This window comes from Rattus rattus, chromosome 11, assembly GCF_011064425.1.
Source record: "Rattus rattus isolate New Zealand chromosome 11, Rrattus_CSIRO_v1, whole genome shotgun sequence".
In the NCBI taxonomy this organism is placed as follows: Eukaryota; Metazoa; Chordata; class Mammalia; order Rodentia; family Muridae; genus Rattus; species Rattus rattus.
Window position 1 is genome coordinate 10,656,744 of NC_046164.1, and position 17,803 is coordinate 10,674,546.

At 42.9% G+C, this 17,803-nt stretch overlaps 1 protein-coding gene across 1 annotated transcript in view; it reads right to left on the reverse strand.

Moving 5' to 3' along the window:
* Positions 1-6,688: 6,688 nt before the first annotated feature.
* The window catches only part of Lin54 (lin-54 DREAM MuvB core complex component), a 56,633-nt gene continuing 45,518 nt past the window's right edge, over positions 6,689-17,803 (reverse strand). The window contains exons 6-13 of the mRNA XM_032916254.1: positions 17,577-17,650; positions 17,045-17,242; positions 16,181-16,272; positions 15,478-15,549; positions 13,997-14,099; positions 13,710-13,847; positions 10,264-10,466; positions 6,689-7,228 (exon numbers count right to left, since the gene is read on the reverse strand). Of these exons, the coding sequence (XP_032772145.1) occupies positions 7,027-7,228; positions 10,264-10,466; positions 13,710-13,847; positions 13,997-14,099; positions 15,478-15,549; positions 16,181-16,272; positions 17,045-17,242; positions 17,577-17,650 (1,082 nt within the window). The 3' untranslated portion in view covers positions 6,689-7,026. The remainder of the gene's footprint in view (positions 7,229-10,263; positions 10,467-13,709; positions 13,848-13,996; positions 14,100-15,477; positions 15,550-16,180; positions 16,273-17,044; positions 17,243-17,576; positions 17,651-17,803) is intronic.

The window sequence follows — 17,803 nt, forward strand, 5'->3', positions numbered from 1 at the left end:
GTTGTAACTGAGATGTCAAGAGTGGGCTGACATGCATGTTATAACTGTGATGTGAAGAGTGGGTTAACATGCATGTTATAACTGTGATGTGAAGAGTGGGTTGACATGCATGTTGTAACTGAGATGTGAAGAGTGGGTTGACATGCATGTTGTAACTGAGATGTGAAGAGTGGGTTAACATGCATGTTGTAACTGTGATGTCAAGAGTGGGTTGACATGCATGTTGTAACTGAGATGTGAAGAGTGGGCTGACATGCATGTTGTAACTGAGATGTGAAGAGTGGGCTGACATGCATGTTGTAACTGAGATGTGAAGAGTGGGTTGACATGCATGTTGTAACTGAGATGTGAAGAGTGGGTTGACATGCATGTTATAACTGAGATGTGAAGAGTGGGGTGACATGCATGTTGTAACTGAGATGTGAAGAGAGGACTGACATGCATGTTAAACTGAGATGTGAAGAGGGTTGATGCATGTTGTAACTGTGATGTCAAGAGTGGGGTTGACATGCATGTATGTAACTGAGATGTGAAGAGTGGGCTGACATGCATGTTGTAACTGAGATGTGAAGAGTGGGCTGACATGCATGTTGTAACTGAGATGTGAAGAGTGGGTTGACATGCATGTTGTAACTGAGATGTGAAGAGTGGGTTGACATGCATGTTGTAACTGTGATGTCAAGAGTGGGTTTACATGCATGTTGTAACTGAGATGTGAAGAGTGGGTTGACATGCATGTTGTAACTGAGATGTGAAGAGTGGGTTGACATGCATGTTATAACTGAGATGTCAAGAGTGGGTTGACATGCATGTTGTAACTGTGATGTCAAGAGTGGGTTTACATGCATGTTGTGAGATGTTACATGCATGTTGTAACTGAGATGTGAAGAGTGGGTTGACATGCATGTTGTAACTGAGATGTGAAGAGTGGGTTGACATGCATGTTGTAACTGAGATGTGAAGAGTGGGCTGACATGCATGTTGTAACTGAGATGTGAAGAGTGGGTTGACATGCATGTTGTAACTGACATGATGTGTAACTGAGATGTGAAGAGTTGACATGCATGTTGTAACTGAGATGTCAAGAGTGGGTTGACATGCATGTTATAACTGAGATGTGAAGAGTGGGTTGACATGCATGTTATAACTGTGATGTCAAGAGTGGGTTTACATGCATGTTGTAACTGAGATGTGAAGAGTGGGTTGACATGCATGTTGTAACTGAGATGTGAAGAGTGGGTTGACATATATGTTATAACTGAGATGTCAAGAGTGGGTTGACATGCATGTTGTAACTGTGATGTCAAGAGTGGGTTTACATGCATGTTGTAACTGAGATGTGAAGAGTGGGTTTACATGCATGTTGTAACTGAGATGTGAAGAGTGGGTTGACATGCATGTTGTAACTGTGATGTCAAGAGTGGGTTGACATGCATGTTGTAACTGAGATGTGAAGAGTGGGCTGACATGCATGTTGTAACTGAGATGTGAAGAGTGGGCTGACATGCATGTTGTAACTGAGATGTGAAGAGTGGGTTGACATGCATGTTATAACTGAGATGTGAAGAGTGGGCTGACATACATGTTGTAACTGAGATGTCAAGAGTGGGTTTACATGCATGTTGTAACTGAGATGTCAAGAGTGGGCTGACATGCATGTTGTAACTGAGATGTGAAGAGTGGGCTGACATGCATGTTATAACAGAGGTGACATGAGTGGATGTGAAGATTACATATATGTTGTAACTGAGATGTGAAGAGTGGGTTGACATGCATGTTGTAACTGAGATGTGAAGAGTGGGTTGACATGCATGTTGTAACTGAGATGTGAAGAGTGGGTTGACATGCATGTTGTAACTGAGATGTGAAGAGTGGGTTGACATGCATGTTGTAACTGAGATGTGAAGAGTGGGCTGACATGCATGTTATAACAGATGTGAAGAGTGGGTTGACATGCATGTTGTAACTGAGATGTCAAGAGTGGGTTGACATGCACGTTATAACTGAGATGTGAAGAGTGGGTTTACATGCATGTTGTAACTGAAATGTGAAGAGTGGGCTGACATGCATGTTGTAACTGAGATGTGAAGAGTGGGCTGACATGCATGTTGTAACTGAGATGTGAAGAGTGGGTTGACATGCATGTTATAACTGAGATGTGAAGAGTGGGTTGACTTGTACATGTTGTAATCCGAGATGTGAAGAGGGTTGGATGCATGTTGTAACTGAGATGAAGAGGGGTTGACATGCATGTTATTCTGTGGATGTCAAGAGGGGTTTACATGCATGTTGTAACTGAGATGTGAAGGAGTAGGTTGACATGCATGTTATAACTGAAGATATGTGAAGAGTGGGTTGTGTATATTATAACTGAGATGTCAAGAGTGGGTTGTCATGCATGTTGTAACTGTGATGTGAAGAGATGTGAAGGCGGTTTACATGCATGTTGTAACTGAGATGTGAAGAGTAGGTTGACATGCATGTTGTAACTGAGATGTGAAGAGTGGGCTGACATGCATGTGTAACTGAGATATGAGAGTGGGCTGACATGCATGTTGTAACTGAGATGTCAAGAGTGGGTTGACATCATGTTATAACTGAGATGTAAAGAAGAGGGTTGACATGCATGTTAGGAACTGTGATGTCAAGAGGGTTTACATGCATATTATAACTGAGATGTGAAGAGGTTGACATGCATGTTGTAACTGAGATGTGAAGAGGGTTGACATATATGTTATAACTGAGGATGTCAAGAGGGGTTGACATTCCATGTTGTAACTGTGATGTCAAGAGTGGGTTTATGCATATTTAACTGATATGAAAAGTGGGGTTTACATGCATATTTGTAACTGAGATGTGAAGAGAGTGGGTTGACATGCCTGTTGTAACCGCTAATGATGTCAAGAGGGGTTGATATGCATGTTGTAACTGAGATGTGAAGAGTGGGCTGACACATGCATATTTGGTAACTGAGATGTGAAGAGTGGGCTGACATGCATGTTGTAACTGAGATGTCAAAGGTAGGTTGACATGCATGTTATAACCGAGGATGTGAAAGTGGGTTGACATGCATGTTATAACCAGATGTCAAGAGTGGGGTTTATGCATGTTGTAACTGAGATGTGAAAAGAGTGGGTTGACATATATGTTATAACTGAGATGTGAAGAGTGGGCTGACATGCATGTTGTAACTGAGATGTGAAGAGTGGGTTGACATGCATGTTATAACTGAGATGTGAAGAGTGGGTTGACATGCATGTTGTAACTGAGATGTGAAGAGTGGGTTGACATGCATGTTGTAACTGAGATGTGAAGAGTGGGTTGACATGCATGTTGTAACTGAGATGTGAAGAGTGGGTTGACATATATGTTATAACTGAGATGTGAAGAGTGGGTTGACATGCATGCATGTTATAACAGATGTGAAGAGTGGGTTGACATGCATGTTATAACTGAAATGTGAAGAGTGGGTTGACATATATGTTATAACTGAGATGTGAAGAGTGGGTTGATGTGCATGAATAAATCCTAAAGACAGACGGAAGACAGAAGCACACACAGCTGAAGGCAGACAGACGGCTCGGTAGTTCCGAGCTTGTAAAATACGTGAGTTCTGGTCCCAGTGCCTAAGTTAGGGCAGTTCATTACCACTTGTAAACCCAGGTGCAGGGAACTTTGCAACTGTGGTTTGAGGAGAGGTGACATTCACATTCATTCACATATTTCTCCCTACATTCCCCAGCCACATATACATAATTAAAAATAAATCTCTAAAAACAAACAAACAACCTCCCCCCAAACTACAACCCACACAAGACACTGAGTATGGTGGCATCTGTGTCATGAAATGGGAGGTGAAAGAGAGGAAGCCAGGGTTCAAGTCTCTCCTTCCTACTGGCAGCCTGAACTACATGAGACAATACCTCAAAATACCAAAGCAAATCAGAGAGCTGGGTAAGAGCATATCCACCATTCCTCCTAGTACTGTGGAAAACCGAGGCAAGGAGGGCTATCATGAATTTGAGGCCAGCCTAGGAAGACACTGTCCAGAAATAAGAAAACCAAAATTAACAAACAAAAACCTCACATTTGATCTATAGATTAAGTATTAAAGAAACTTTAACAAGAACTGGGAGGTAAGCTGAAATATTTTATGTAACAGGAATCAGCTTTACCACTGGAGACACAGCTCAGCAGCAGAGCACGTGACCAGCATTCATGAGGTCCTAGGCTCAATCCCTGACAGAAACAAAATAATTAATGAGAGGAGGGGGAGAAGGGAGAGGAAGAGGAGGAAGAAGAGGAGGAGGAAGCACTTCAATAGTAAAGTCTAGTTGCTTGGTTCTAGGAGGTCCAGAAAACTGTGTAAGGTGTTTACGACAGGGCTGTGACAGAGGGACAGAGTGCTAGCTGGACTACCCAAGGTCCAGAGTTCATCTGCACAACACAGAAACAGATGAGAATGTTTATGGGATCCACTGGCTCTGAGGAAGAGCCGAAGGCCCCGGGCAGGATTCAATGACAAAATGAAAGCTCCTTTCTAAGCAGCATTACAGAGCAAAAATGGAAGACTTTGTGAAGCTATTTTTATTCACATCTTACATAAGGTTGCAAAGTTTCGGTTTTTGAAGTATCAAGAGATGGTGAAGCTATGAGGACCTGCCCTCCTTCCTCACCCAGTGCTCTGCTCACTTCAGTGTCTACAACACCAGGCTCCCTCTCCCAGAGAAGAACTACAGGCTGCTCTGACCTCTTCAGAGCCACAAGAACTAAGAGAGTAGCCTCGATGGCATCAAGTATCTAAAAGAAAGTGGACGGCATTCCTGCCTTAGGAGGGGAACAGCAGACATATTCTCATTTCAGTGCAATCCACAGTAATGAGCTGATTGGCAATGCCAGCTTTCAAGTTTCCAGAAGTAAGGTCCGATGGACTTGGAAATCAGGTTAACTTAAGACTGCCTGCACGGCAGATGGTTCAAACTGCTATCATTAAACTAAAGAAAAAATGCAAACCTTTTTTTTTACAGAATAGTATAAATGTTTATTTCTGTATGATTTACTCTTCTGCCCTGTTTTCACAACATAGAAAAGTGTATTTTTTGAATAGCTCTAGTAAATATAATCTTTCTACTTTGGGATGTAAATAGGGCTTAAAAATTCTAGACCGAACCCTCCCCAAACAATCGTTAGAAGTTGGTGATTTCCTGTGGCTGTTAGCGCTGTTCAGCGATTTGATGCAAATGCCTGACACAAACGTCCTTCAGTTAGAACCGCACAGAAGGAAAGGGACGGATACGGTAAAAGCTTCTTAAAAATCAAAACTAGTAGCTTTGATTGCACCTTCAAATTTTTACAAGCAAAACAATCTTATGCAATGCCATCATACATAATCTACAAATATAATAAAAATTCACAAACATTTTGTGCACACTGTATATACACATCACAATGGTGCGATTAGAATTAACACATAACATATACAAAATGAACAAAGTTTAGGTTTAGACCAAAAACTTATTGCAGTCTTTTGAAAAATAACTTGATTAGATATTCCTTTGTCCTCTTAGACTAATTTACATTTATACAGAGTTGACTCAAACACTCTAGACTGAGGTGCTGAGAATGTCTGCATTATCTACATGAAGAGTCACAGCACTGCCATCTAATAAAACCATGGTAAATGGAGGACACTCCAGTGAATAACGGAATCCTCTTTGGGTTAATTTCTATTGTCTATATCGTTCATGTTCATATGAACATATATACATACTTACTACATACAACTAGAGAGTCCTTGTAGGAAGGGTAATAATCATACACTAGTAATTATCAAGGATTAAGGTACCTTACAAAATGCCTCAATTCCAACATATTTTTCCGCTTGTGTAAGCTCGAGTCCTATTACAACAGGCTCCCAAGGTCATACAGTTTTAATTACTGAGGAAGGTTTAGGTTGTTTTTGCGAGTCCAGGAACACACGTGCTTCAGCTTACCAAATCACTGGTTAGAAACAATGCTGCATTAATTAAACTTCCTTTATAAAAAGTTCACTATGATTTTAGAAGCTGCTGGGAGGTCCTTTGCAGTAACCCAGTTCAAAGGTCTACAGAGAAGTGTGTGCATAAAAGCTTCAGCATACATAACCTCAGTTTTGTGTCCTCGCTTCTCCATCCAAGCCACAGTTTATACTTGGTGCTTATGAGTTCTAATATCATGACACAAAATGTTACTTCAATTCACACAGTCTCTTATTTTAGTAATTAGCCATAATCACTTTAACAATTATTATGAACATACCATCTCCTTCAGAGAAAATGAAGACGCCCCGAGCCATGTCAGCCATTCCTCCTCCTCAGAGACAGCCCATACTCTAACAACTACTGTCCCTTAAGATTCTGCTTTCTTTAAATACAATGTTTATATCTGAAAAGTGTGATGGGGATTGTTTCCCCCTCTGATATTCCCAAAGAGACAAGAGAGAACATTCCAGAATCCACCCTAAAAAGCTAATTTTCTTTAAAGAAGGTGTTTTTCTAAACAAAATATCTTCTAAATATGTTTCATTAAGAATCTGGTTATGTGGACATCCTACCTGTGAATATTCTGGATCTGAAGCCAAAGACTGGGTAATACCCCATGGTACTTTGGCCTTTTCTACTGAACAAAGTCATACAACACCATATATTATAAATGATATTACAATAATTTATGAATGTTCTTTGTCAATAGAATCAGGACAGAACATCTAATTCTTAAGAAACCCAAGCAAATTAAAAAATATAAAATACAATAAAAGAAAAATTTTTAAAGAAAAAAATTTAGAAGGGGCATAGGCAGAATTAACTAAGATTTAAAATGTACTAATTTCTTCATTTAAAATTTCTTCTCTTTCAATATTATAGTTTCAGATCTCTTAAAACAAAGGCTGAATTAAAATACAGTAATTGTTAAACTATCTTCTAGAAAATCAAGTGTCCCGGCACCTTAAATTTTCTGTACAGTTCCATTCAGTCTTTTGTGCAACAGTTAGCAGTGCATGGCACAGGGGTCACTTTTTGCTTTTCCTGCAGAGTTGATGACGCTCATCAAACACCGTCCAAACTCCTCCAGGATCATCCGCTCTGCCGCCGCCTTTGATTTCCCCTTCTTGTCTGCCTGCTCTGCCTGGGCAAGAAGGCAGTTACACGTGGCTTCAGCTACTTCTTTAGTTACAAATGTGAATGGCAATCTGAAATGAGTTTTGAGAGAGAAACACGGATGGTCATGGGGTTGGTCTAGGAATCCTCCTGGCCCTGTCATACCACACCAGTCTAAGAGAGTCGGGTCTGAGAGAGGAGCACATCCTCAAGAGCCCGAAGACTTGGGTTTGGTCTCAGGGAACAAATCTAGAATACATTAACGTAAAACAAACTTCCCAATGTTATCTGTGATTCCATATGTACTGGGTGTTTCTACCTCTTAAATCTCCCCAGTGCACAACTGTTCCAGGAGGGCTCTCCTGGTTTGAGGTCTTTTCTGACATGAGGCATTTTAATAAATGCTACTGGGACCTAACAGAGCTGCTGATGACAAAGCTCCATCAGGTGCCCTAATGTGGCATAAAAAGACCAACAAAAGCCATGAGAGTGGCACCCGGGAGGCAGAGGCAGGAGGACCTCAGTGAGTTGGAGACCAGCCTGGTCTATAGAGTGAGTTCCAAGAAAGCCAGGGCTATGCACAAGACCCTGTCTCAAACAGCAGAACAAAACAAAAAACACATCAAAACCCTGCACTGTTCCATCACAAGACACACGACAAACGGAAAACAGATACTGTTACCAAGTTGCTACAGTATAGCCAAGTAGCCAAAGCCTGAGAGAGATGAATCAAGTAACTAACTGAGGACTAACAACACCTTGTTGGCAGTCCCGGGCAGGTCACTCAAACTCCAGAAAGTCAGAAGGTTTGGGGTTTTTCTTTAGATTTATTTATTTATTTATATGAGCACACGAGTCACCCTCTCCAGCATAAAGTCCGAGTTAAGGCCTAAGAGTAACTGAGCCTCAGACTGTCACACAAGTCACTGGATACTGAACTTTTAAAAAGGCACTTTAGAAAATATTACTATAAACTGCGGTGGGGGCACTGAAATGTTTTACTGTAAGAATATTATATAATTTATCTTATTAGTGGTACTAATAAAATATTAGCAATTATATCAATAATCATAAATCATAGTAAATAGCCAAACAGGGAAAATTGTAAAATAGTAATAATAACAAAAGTGCTCACATTATAAAGTATTTGGAAACTATGGGAAGGAAAGGAAAAAAGACATCAACAAAATTGAGTGATCATGCTGGTGTCCTTTAGAGTTTTTGTCTTTCTCTGAGTATACTTGTGAGGAGAGTGTAAACATGCGTGCGTGTGTGCATGTGCACGTGTGGGGACAAGTGGAGCTCTGTAAGAGGCCGTGGGTGCAGTCTGCCTTGTCTTCTGAGGGCTCAGCTGGCCTGAGATCCAGCCAGGAGGTTGCACCTGTAACCCTGTCTGCGAACCTGGGATTCTCCTGCCTGCCCCGCCCCAGGGCAGAGATTACCAGTCTCCATCCATCACTCCCAGCCTTCTACGGTGTGTGCTCTGGTGATGAAGCAAGTCCACCTTTCCTGAGCCTTTTGCCCAGCTGTATACAATTTCTCAAAAGCACAGCACTCATTACAGCATGCACTGACACTGTGCGTGTGTTTCTGGGGCTGAAGTGGAATGGGCGACAAAGTGAGATTCTATCCCTAACAGTAAAAAGGGAAAAAAGAAACCCTGATAACCAAAGCATTTTGTACCAAAAAAGCATCTCTCTCTTTCTCTTTTTTTTTTTCTTCCAGAGCTGAGGACCAAACCCAAGGCCTTGCACTTGCTAGGCAAGCGCTCTACCACTGAGCTAAATCCCCAACCCCCCAAAGAAGCATCTCACTGATACAAATACCATACCTTTCTTCAACTTAAGCACTTAATAGATTGGTGCTTTTCGGCCTTCCTAATACCGTGACCTTTTAATGCAGCTCCTCGTGTTGTGTGATGACCCCCGGCCATAACGTTATTCCTGTTTCTATTTCATAACTGTAATTTTCTACTGCTATGAATTATAATGTAAGTATCTGATCTGCAGGATGGTCTTACGTGACCCCCACACAGGTTCTCAGCCCCGAGGTGGAGAGAGAACCACTATGTAGATCAATTAGTTACAAGGTCTGTACTCTTATTAACATCTGAAATTAATCTCTAATATACTGCCTAATATGAATCCAATTCCAAGTTACTGTGTAACAGAAGACCATGAAAAACACTGGCTACGGAAATGCTTCCTGAAGGCAGCAGAGCGCTGAGGCCAGAGACAGAGGCTTCCCCACACACTAAGGACTCGGACAGGAAACACAGGCCTGCCCTGCTTTGTCCTTTTCCTATATTTATTTTAAACATTTTGGTATATATTCTTTGTGGTTAATTGTGTGTTTATATACTTTATATATAATACTTTATTTATTTAATCAATTTTGTCACGGTATTTCCGTTTATCCCTAACTGTCCTGGAACTTGCTTTGTAGGCCAGGCTGATCTCAACTCAGGAGTACAATGTCTCTGTCTCCTGAGTGCTGGGATCGAAGGGCTGAGCCACCATGCCCAGCTGTTTCTTTTTGTCTTGCTTTGAGATGGAGTTTGCACAGGCTGCCTGGAGCTCCAAGTGACTGCTCCTCAGCTCCTCAGCTCCTGAGAAGCTAACAGTGGCTGCACCCCATACTCCTGCTTGACTGAGGTCAGGCCTCTCTGCTCCAGAGCTCAACTGTCTAATAAGGCAGACTGCAGGACTGCGTGTAGTGGCTTACAATGTAGTGAGATGGGTGTCAGTGACAGGACGGGAGAAGTGTTCTGAGGACACAGACAAGGCCTGAGAACCAAGGAAATGGGACACAGAGAAAACCTTGCCTCTCTTAAGAGGTCTCAATCTACATACGCACCTCAGTTTAGCAGAAAGAAAGCCATCCAGTTAAGTTATCCACAGCAGACTGAAACATTTCTGTGCAAGTAGACTAGCACAAGATCTGACAGTGGTTTTCTATTGCTCTTCAAGATACTTAAAAAGTAAAGTAAGACAGACGGAAAATGGAATATTCGGGTTGGCAACTGCTTAGAGTTCAAAATTAACTTTGTCTCCTTAAAAAGAAACCTTACTAAAAAGGAACATCTGAAGATCAGATAAAAGGAGGTTTTTAAGAGGTGTTGACTTACTTTCCTCCTCCACTGTTCAGAGCTGGGGTGGGCCTCGTAAGCAGGTCTGAGATCTGAGAGGACAGCTTGGTCTTCGCTGCTGTCTGCTGCTGGACCCTTACTTCAGCCGCATCTGCTAAATGCATCAATGTCTTCCGTTCTGGGCTTTCTTCGAAGTTCTTACAGCCAATGCATTTGCATATGGAGGAGCACATTATTTTTGCCTGAAAGATTTACAAAAGGGAAGTTTCCAAATCAAAAGCAGAAAATACCACTGTAAGTAGGTTCCTAAAAAGAAAACTAACAGCACTATCTTGTCAACTGATATCTTACATGAAAGCAGTTTCTGCTAATCATGGCCATGGCAGTGGTAAAGGAAGAACTGAACTGAGAACAGAGCTCGCTTCCTCTCAGGCCTTTCCACCTTGCCCACTGACGACAGAGTCTTTTTTTTTTTTTTTTCTGTTTTTCAGAGCTGGGGACCGAACCCAGGGCCTTGCGCTTGCTAGGCAAACGCTCTACCACTGAGCTAAATCCCCAACCCCGACAGAGTCTTACCAACACAGGACTAACACTGTCTTCAAAATGACTATCGGTAAGAAATAAAAATATTTTTAACAAGTCACTAACACTCCACTCAATGAAATCACCATTAACACATAAGTGACCTCACACTTACACAAACTCACAATTGCACATTAAAGTTTTCACGCCAGGGCTTGGTACAGACAGAGCAGAAAGACTGTCACAGATTTGAGGCCTGCCTAAGCTACAAGTGTGAGACCTTACTTATCTCCTAAGGACAAAGGGGGAAGGGGACCTCATGCATTCCTTTTCTCTCCTTCACCGGATCCAATCCCCAAGCCCTTCAGTAACTCATACCCATAAAAGTGTGTTCTCCAATGTAAAAACATAAAGCACGCTTACGTGTAAACACAGACTGAAGCTAGGGCTGATGGCCCACATCTAGAATCCTAGCACCTGAAAAATGGAAGCAGGACGATCACGAATTCAAGGCCAACCTGAGCTAGAGTGAATCAAGGCCAACCTAGACTACTTGAGACCCTGCTGCAAAATAATACATCAAAATAAATACCCCCCAAAACCCAGACTTTGGGTACGCGTAGCAAGTAAGGAATACAGAACTCCCCTTTTAGCTTGTTTTACCAAACAGCCCCCTGCCTCAGTGCATCACCCCCCACCTCTCACTTCAACACTCACGAACGCCTTCCCCAGCTAGCCAGAGAGGGAGCCCGGGCATCTCACGCCACGTTTTGCCTCATTCGTTTACCTAACAATGGGTGTGCATTTTGTTTACTGTTCTTGGGAAACAAAAGTAATTCATGATGTGTCTAGTGAGGAGACTGTCTAAATACAGCTTCTATTTCTCTGAACCAACAAAGGGCACCAGAACTCTTTTACTGGTTTCCTAAATAGTTGTTCGATTGTTTCTGAGACGTCTCTCTCTCTAGCTCTGGACGTCCTGGAACTCACTACCTGGACCAGGCTATTCTTGAACTTGCAGAGAGCTACAGGGCTCTGCTTCCTGAGTGCTGGGATTAAGGCTTGCACTGCCATGCTGGGCTTCAGTGTGGTAGGGAAGGGCATAAAAGACAAACCACGCTGTTCTTACACCTCGACCTGCATTTTCAAATCCATGTGTAGTTAAATAAATAAAACTCTGTCCTTTCTATAGAATCTAGCAAGTCAAAGATCCTCCTCCCTTGTTGTCCTCTTGAATGCTGGAATCACAGATGTGGCCACACTGCACCCAGCTAAATCTTACGTCATGTGTGTGCCTGATGTCTGAAGAGGCCAGAAGGGGGTACTAGATCCCCTGGAGCTGGAGTTACATGTAATTATAAAGTGCCCATGTGGGTACTAAGAACCAAACCAAGGCTCTCTGGAAGAACAGTCAGTGCTTAACTGCTCAGCCAGCTCCTCTTCTGACTTTGGCCTTTGCTTCCTCATGTGGTTTTTGTACACAGGTCTCGCCATACCCCTAGTTGGCTGGACATTATGTAAAGGAGGCCAGTGTGGAACATCTGGAAGTCGCCTGCTGCTACTTCCCAATTGCTGGGACACCTGTCCCCCGCTCCTCATTTTCCTGAGACAGGGTCTCTGTGTGCCCACAGCTGGCCTAGAACTCACTGAGAGACCAGGTTAGCCAGAGCTGTGATTAAAGTATGTGCCACCATGATCACCCAGCACCCTCTTTCCATTAAGACGAGATCTCGGTAGGTATTCAAAGACAGCTTTAAACTCACAGTGATTCTCCTGCCTCAGCCCCAAGTGCTGATTACAAACTTATTTTAAGTTTCCATTGCCACACTTGGCTCTTCTCTTAAGTGTCTTTCCTGTTGTTGTTATGTCTGTTTGATTTGAAGGGTTAGACAGAACGTCATGTATCTCAGGCTGGCCTTGACCTCAGTACACAGCACAAGGTGACTTTGCATTCCAGATCCACCTGCCTCTACCTACTGCAGGAGTGTACCCCATAGGATGAGGGAAATGAGCTACATTCTCAGATTCCCAAAAGAAGACTTATGAAGGACGTAATGATGAAGAGAGAAAACCCTGACCTTTCAGAAGACGGGACATATCAATAGTGGAAATTTTGGGTACTTTTCTCTCATTGAGTGTGGGGTGTGGGTGCCTGCGTGTGTGAAGGAAGGCAGGAGGGAAGGCAGGAGTCAGAGTCCCCAGAGCTGACAGGAAGCAGCTGCCTGTCAGGAGCGCTAGCAACAAAATGAGTCCTTTGGAAGAGCAGTAAACGTTGTTTTGTTGCAAAAAGGCATCTCATTGGCCTTGTAGGAGGGGGTATGGCCTTGTTGGAGGACATAGATCACTGTGAGAGTGTGCTTTGGGGTCCCATGCTTAAGCTCCACCCAGGGCAGAAGAGACCCTCCTCCCGGTTGCATCAAATGTAGAACTCGGCCTGGAGAGATGGCTCAGCTGACTGTTCTGCCAGAGGTCCTGAGTTCAATTCCCAGCAACCACATGGTGGTTCACAACCATCTGCAATGGAATTTGATGTCCTCTTCTGGTGTGTCTGAAGACAGCTACAGTGTTTGCATATATATATAAAATAAATAAATTTTAAAAAAAAGAAAAAAGAAAAAAAGATGTAGAACTCTTGAGTCCTCCAGCACCAAGTGTGCGGTGCGGCATGAGGCCATGTTTCCCACTGTGATGGTAAGGACTGAACCTCTGGAACAGTAAGGCAGCCAAATTAATGTTGTCCTTCATAAGAGTTACATTGGTCATGGCGTCTGTGCACAGCAATGGAACCCTAACTAAGAGAAGTTGGTACCAGGACTGGGGCATTGCTATAAAAGAACTAACCATGCTTTTGTTTGGACAAAAGTGGATTTTGATTAAAGAGATTCAGAGTAATTACACTGACAAAGGAAATCGCAAATCAACCAAGTTTAGCCCCGAACTGAGGCTCCCAGCAAGGGCCTTACCTCATAGCACTCGCAGTAGTTTTTAAGACACCCTGAGCGTTTGCAGTTACAGCCTTTGCTGTGCCGCCGATCCGACTCCCCCTCCTTTCCTTTTCCTATCTTTGGCTTGAAGGCTTCCGGGTTTCTGTCAAGGCATGCCTTTTGGGACAGACCAGACACCAACTGAGGTTAGATTATGACAAGGTCAACGTGTCCTCACAGGTAAAGAACTAGGATTTATCTCTGGAAAGCAGCTGCGCTCTAACTACAGGCCAGAGGAGTGCCTGTCCGTTACTTGCAAGAATCACCTTTATTGCCTTTTGTCGCTCATTCTCGTGCTCTAAGTTGTTGTAACAATTGGTACAATTGCAGTTGTTGCAGAATTCACCATTTGCAAAGCAGTCACAGTATCTGAAGATAAAATCAGAATAAAAATAAAACATTTTAAAACCAGTTAGCTGGTTACAAATGTGGTACAGCAGAGTCTACTCAGGCATACACATTTAACAACACAAAACCAGATTGTCAGCCTGCATGAGGGTCATCACTCCTGGAATTTTATCCTAAAAACTAACAATCTGTCCAACCCACAGATGCCCTTCAGTGAGTTATTTCAAAATCCTGAGGAAAAGGAACTAGGCCTTGGTTCTCTGAGAGACCCACAGACACTGAACAGTGCTGCCCAAGCTCCCCATCTCCATCAGGACACGCACTTCCCACGCCCTTCCCTTCAGAACGAATCATACAATGCACTTATGTTTTCACTTATTTTCTGTGAGTGAGCGTTCTGCCTGCACATAGGTATGTGCACGAGCTTGTGCCGGGTGCCCTGGAGGACAGAAAAGGGAGGGCATGAGATGCCCTGAGATGAAGTCAGATGGTTATGAGCAACCACTTAGGTGTTGGGAACACCAACAAGTGCTTTTAACCACTGCACCAACTCTCTAATGACTCAGAACTACAAATACTCCCTGACTTGGGAGACCCACATATAAGGTCATAAACAAGATCAAACTATTAATAGTGAGACATAACCTATGTCTCATTTTGCTGGGTCCCTAGGCCCTGCTGGTGTATGGAGGACTCTAAAATTATTTCCTTCTGGTTTTTGGGGGGGTTTTTGTTGTAGTTTTTCCAAACAGGAACCCTCAGCTGTCCTGGACTCACATCACAGATATTCCAGGATGACCTTGAACTCCTGTCAATCCCCCTGCACCAGTCTCCTCAATGCTGGGACTATAGGCAATGGGCCTCCATGCCTAGATTATTTTCTTTTCTTTCAATAAAAGGATAGTTTTCATGATACAACATATGTTCAAGCATTTAAATTTAGACTTATTTAAACTTTTTAGACTTAATTAAATTTATGTTGGTAATTTTTAATTCGCTCTATCATCTACCTATCTCCAGAGCTCCATGCAGCTCAGGCTGGCCTCAGGCTCACCATGTAGCTCAGGCTGGCCTCAGGCTCACCATATAGCTCAGGCTGGCCTCAGGCTCACTGTGTAGCACAGGCTCCTTGACTCCATTTTTTCTTTTTTTTTTTTTTTTTTTCCTTTTTTTTTTTTTTTTTTTTTTTTGGTTCTTTTTTTCGGAGCTGGGGACCGAACCCAGGGCCTTGCACTTCCTAGGTAAGCGCTCTACCACTGAGCTAAATCCCCAACCCCGACTCCCATTTTCAAGTGTGACAACTATTTGGCTTGTATTTCATGCCCAATTAGCACCACTGAATTGTAAGAACATGTGTAGCTGTATCAAAAAGCAAACAGGAATAAATAAAACTACTCACAATTTCAAACACAGTGATTTTGTGCAGTTACAGGGTTTTCTGGGCCGACTGGCAGACTCTGATGGAATTATGCTGTCCAGACACACATAAACACATACAGAAAAGTAACCAATTAAAGTAGTTACTTAAAACTAGGAAAAAATCCTCAATGTATAAATTCTTCCTAAAATAAAACATTAACAGATGTTTAATAAAAATTTATCAGGATGTCTCTGTTACATTTTTAAAAATGTTATCAACAACTGCGTGGGAACACACCACACATCGCCCTCTCTGAGAACTGAAGCTGAAAAGCATTAAAAGCCCCGAGAGCTTCCTGTGAGGGGAGGAGGGAGGCGGAGGGAGGTGGTGAAGGATGGGCAGCTGAACTGGGCGTGGCTCACAGGCTGGCACAGCAAAGGCAGGCATCGAAGAGCTGCCATACAATGGCCAGAGCGCGGCTCAAGCCTGTGAAACAGCAGTTACCAGCGCCTCACGAGCTCGCACAGCGCGTAGAAAAACAGGGCCAATTGGCAGAGGACATGTGGGAGTTTCTGCTGGTGGCCTCTAAACTTGTCCATTTGAACTGTTTCAGTATAGAGTACTTTAGACAAATGTACAGCATAAAAGGGGAAAACAAATGTAATATATTTGCAATAAATCTATTTAATGCTATACTTAAACTGACTTAATAATTCAATTTACATATTTTGAAAACACTCACCCGTTGAATGAAACCCTTGCCTGTGTCTGGATGCCCGATGTCCCGGTGAAGTTAGAGTTGCCTGCTATCGACACATAGGAGGACTGCTGCAACTACAGCGAAGACAAAAGTCCAGGTCACTGCTGCAGGGACTGACAGCACTCTCAGACATGACAATGTATAAGAAGCCCGTCTGCCCACAGATAGAAAGCGAGGGGATTCCATATAAACCTCACGGTGTGTTTAAAGGCCCCAACCAACACTCGTGAAACACCATGAATGTTTAACTGCATTGGAGGGTACAGACATAAAAACTACCTCACAAAGGACAGCATCGGGGTGACAGGGAACTCCAGGTGAATGTCCTGCACTACCACAATAACATGTATCGGCTTAGAAATGCAAGGTGCCCACTGTGAGTAGCACTGTACTATTTATCACACCACAAACGCTGAGGGGAGGGCACACACAGCTTCCACACTGCACGGCTGGGTAAGCATATGAGACATTAGTACACCCTGGCTGAAAGCGGTGGCAATGCTTATCCTCCCAGCACTCCACAGGCAGAGGCAATGCTAACGCGAGATCCTGTCTCAAAGGTCCCCAGGGAAGGAGCCCACGGCTTCTTCTCAAGCTCAAGCCAGCATCACCACAGTTGTGTATGCAGACGAACATTACCATGGGCGAAGTCTTTCCTGATTCACCAGGATTCTGATTTTTAAGGTCAACTTTGGAAAATACGTATCTATAGTCTTGCCCTATCACAAAACTACTGCAAATTCTCCAACTTTTAAGTCTTTCTGTTACATATCTGTAAACTCTAGCGCTCGCACTGGAGCGGGAGCGTGCGGGAACATGACAGAGCTGGTCCCCTACCCCACGCACCTGAGTGACATACTGAGCCGGAAGCACTGCGTAGCCCACGTTCCCCGTTCCTGGAGCTGGCGCCAACACAGTGCCTGGCGGCAGGTTAGTGAGGTTGGGCTGGATCTGAGGCAGTGGTGTGGCCGGCATGATGAGCCGTTGCTGGGGCTGGCTAGTAGTTACAATTTGTGAAGTTGAATTGATTGGTTTTGGAACAACCTTAAAAAAAAAAAAAAAAAAGGAAAATTTGTGATTAAACAATAAAAAAATTAATTTTATGGGAGCTTAACTCAGTATAAATCTCTTATAAATTTTTTCTAGCTTTTAAAAACAGGCAATATATATATATATACATATATATATATTTATATTTATATATTGCCTTGGCTGTCCTGAAACTGGCTCTGTAGCCCAGGCTGGCCAGGTCTGACTCAGAGATCTGCCTGTCTCTGCTTCCCAAGCGCTGGGATTAGATGCATGTGTCAGCATGGCCAGCTCCTTATAACTGAAAAGGTGCCCTTTGGAGGAAACGGAGAAGCTTCACAATACTCACTTGCTTAACGGCCTGAGCTTGGACAAATGGAACTGACATCCGTACAGGCGTGGTATTAACAACCACTGGCTTTGCTTTAAAAAAAAAAAAAATTTTTTTTTTTACAAAAAACAGTACTACTTGAAACACTTAAGAATACTTATCCTTCAAGCTATGCTTAGGAAACAGCTTAGAGCATTCCACTTGAATCTCATTTTGCAAATCTTTAATCAAAGATAGTTACCTTT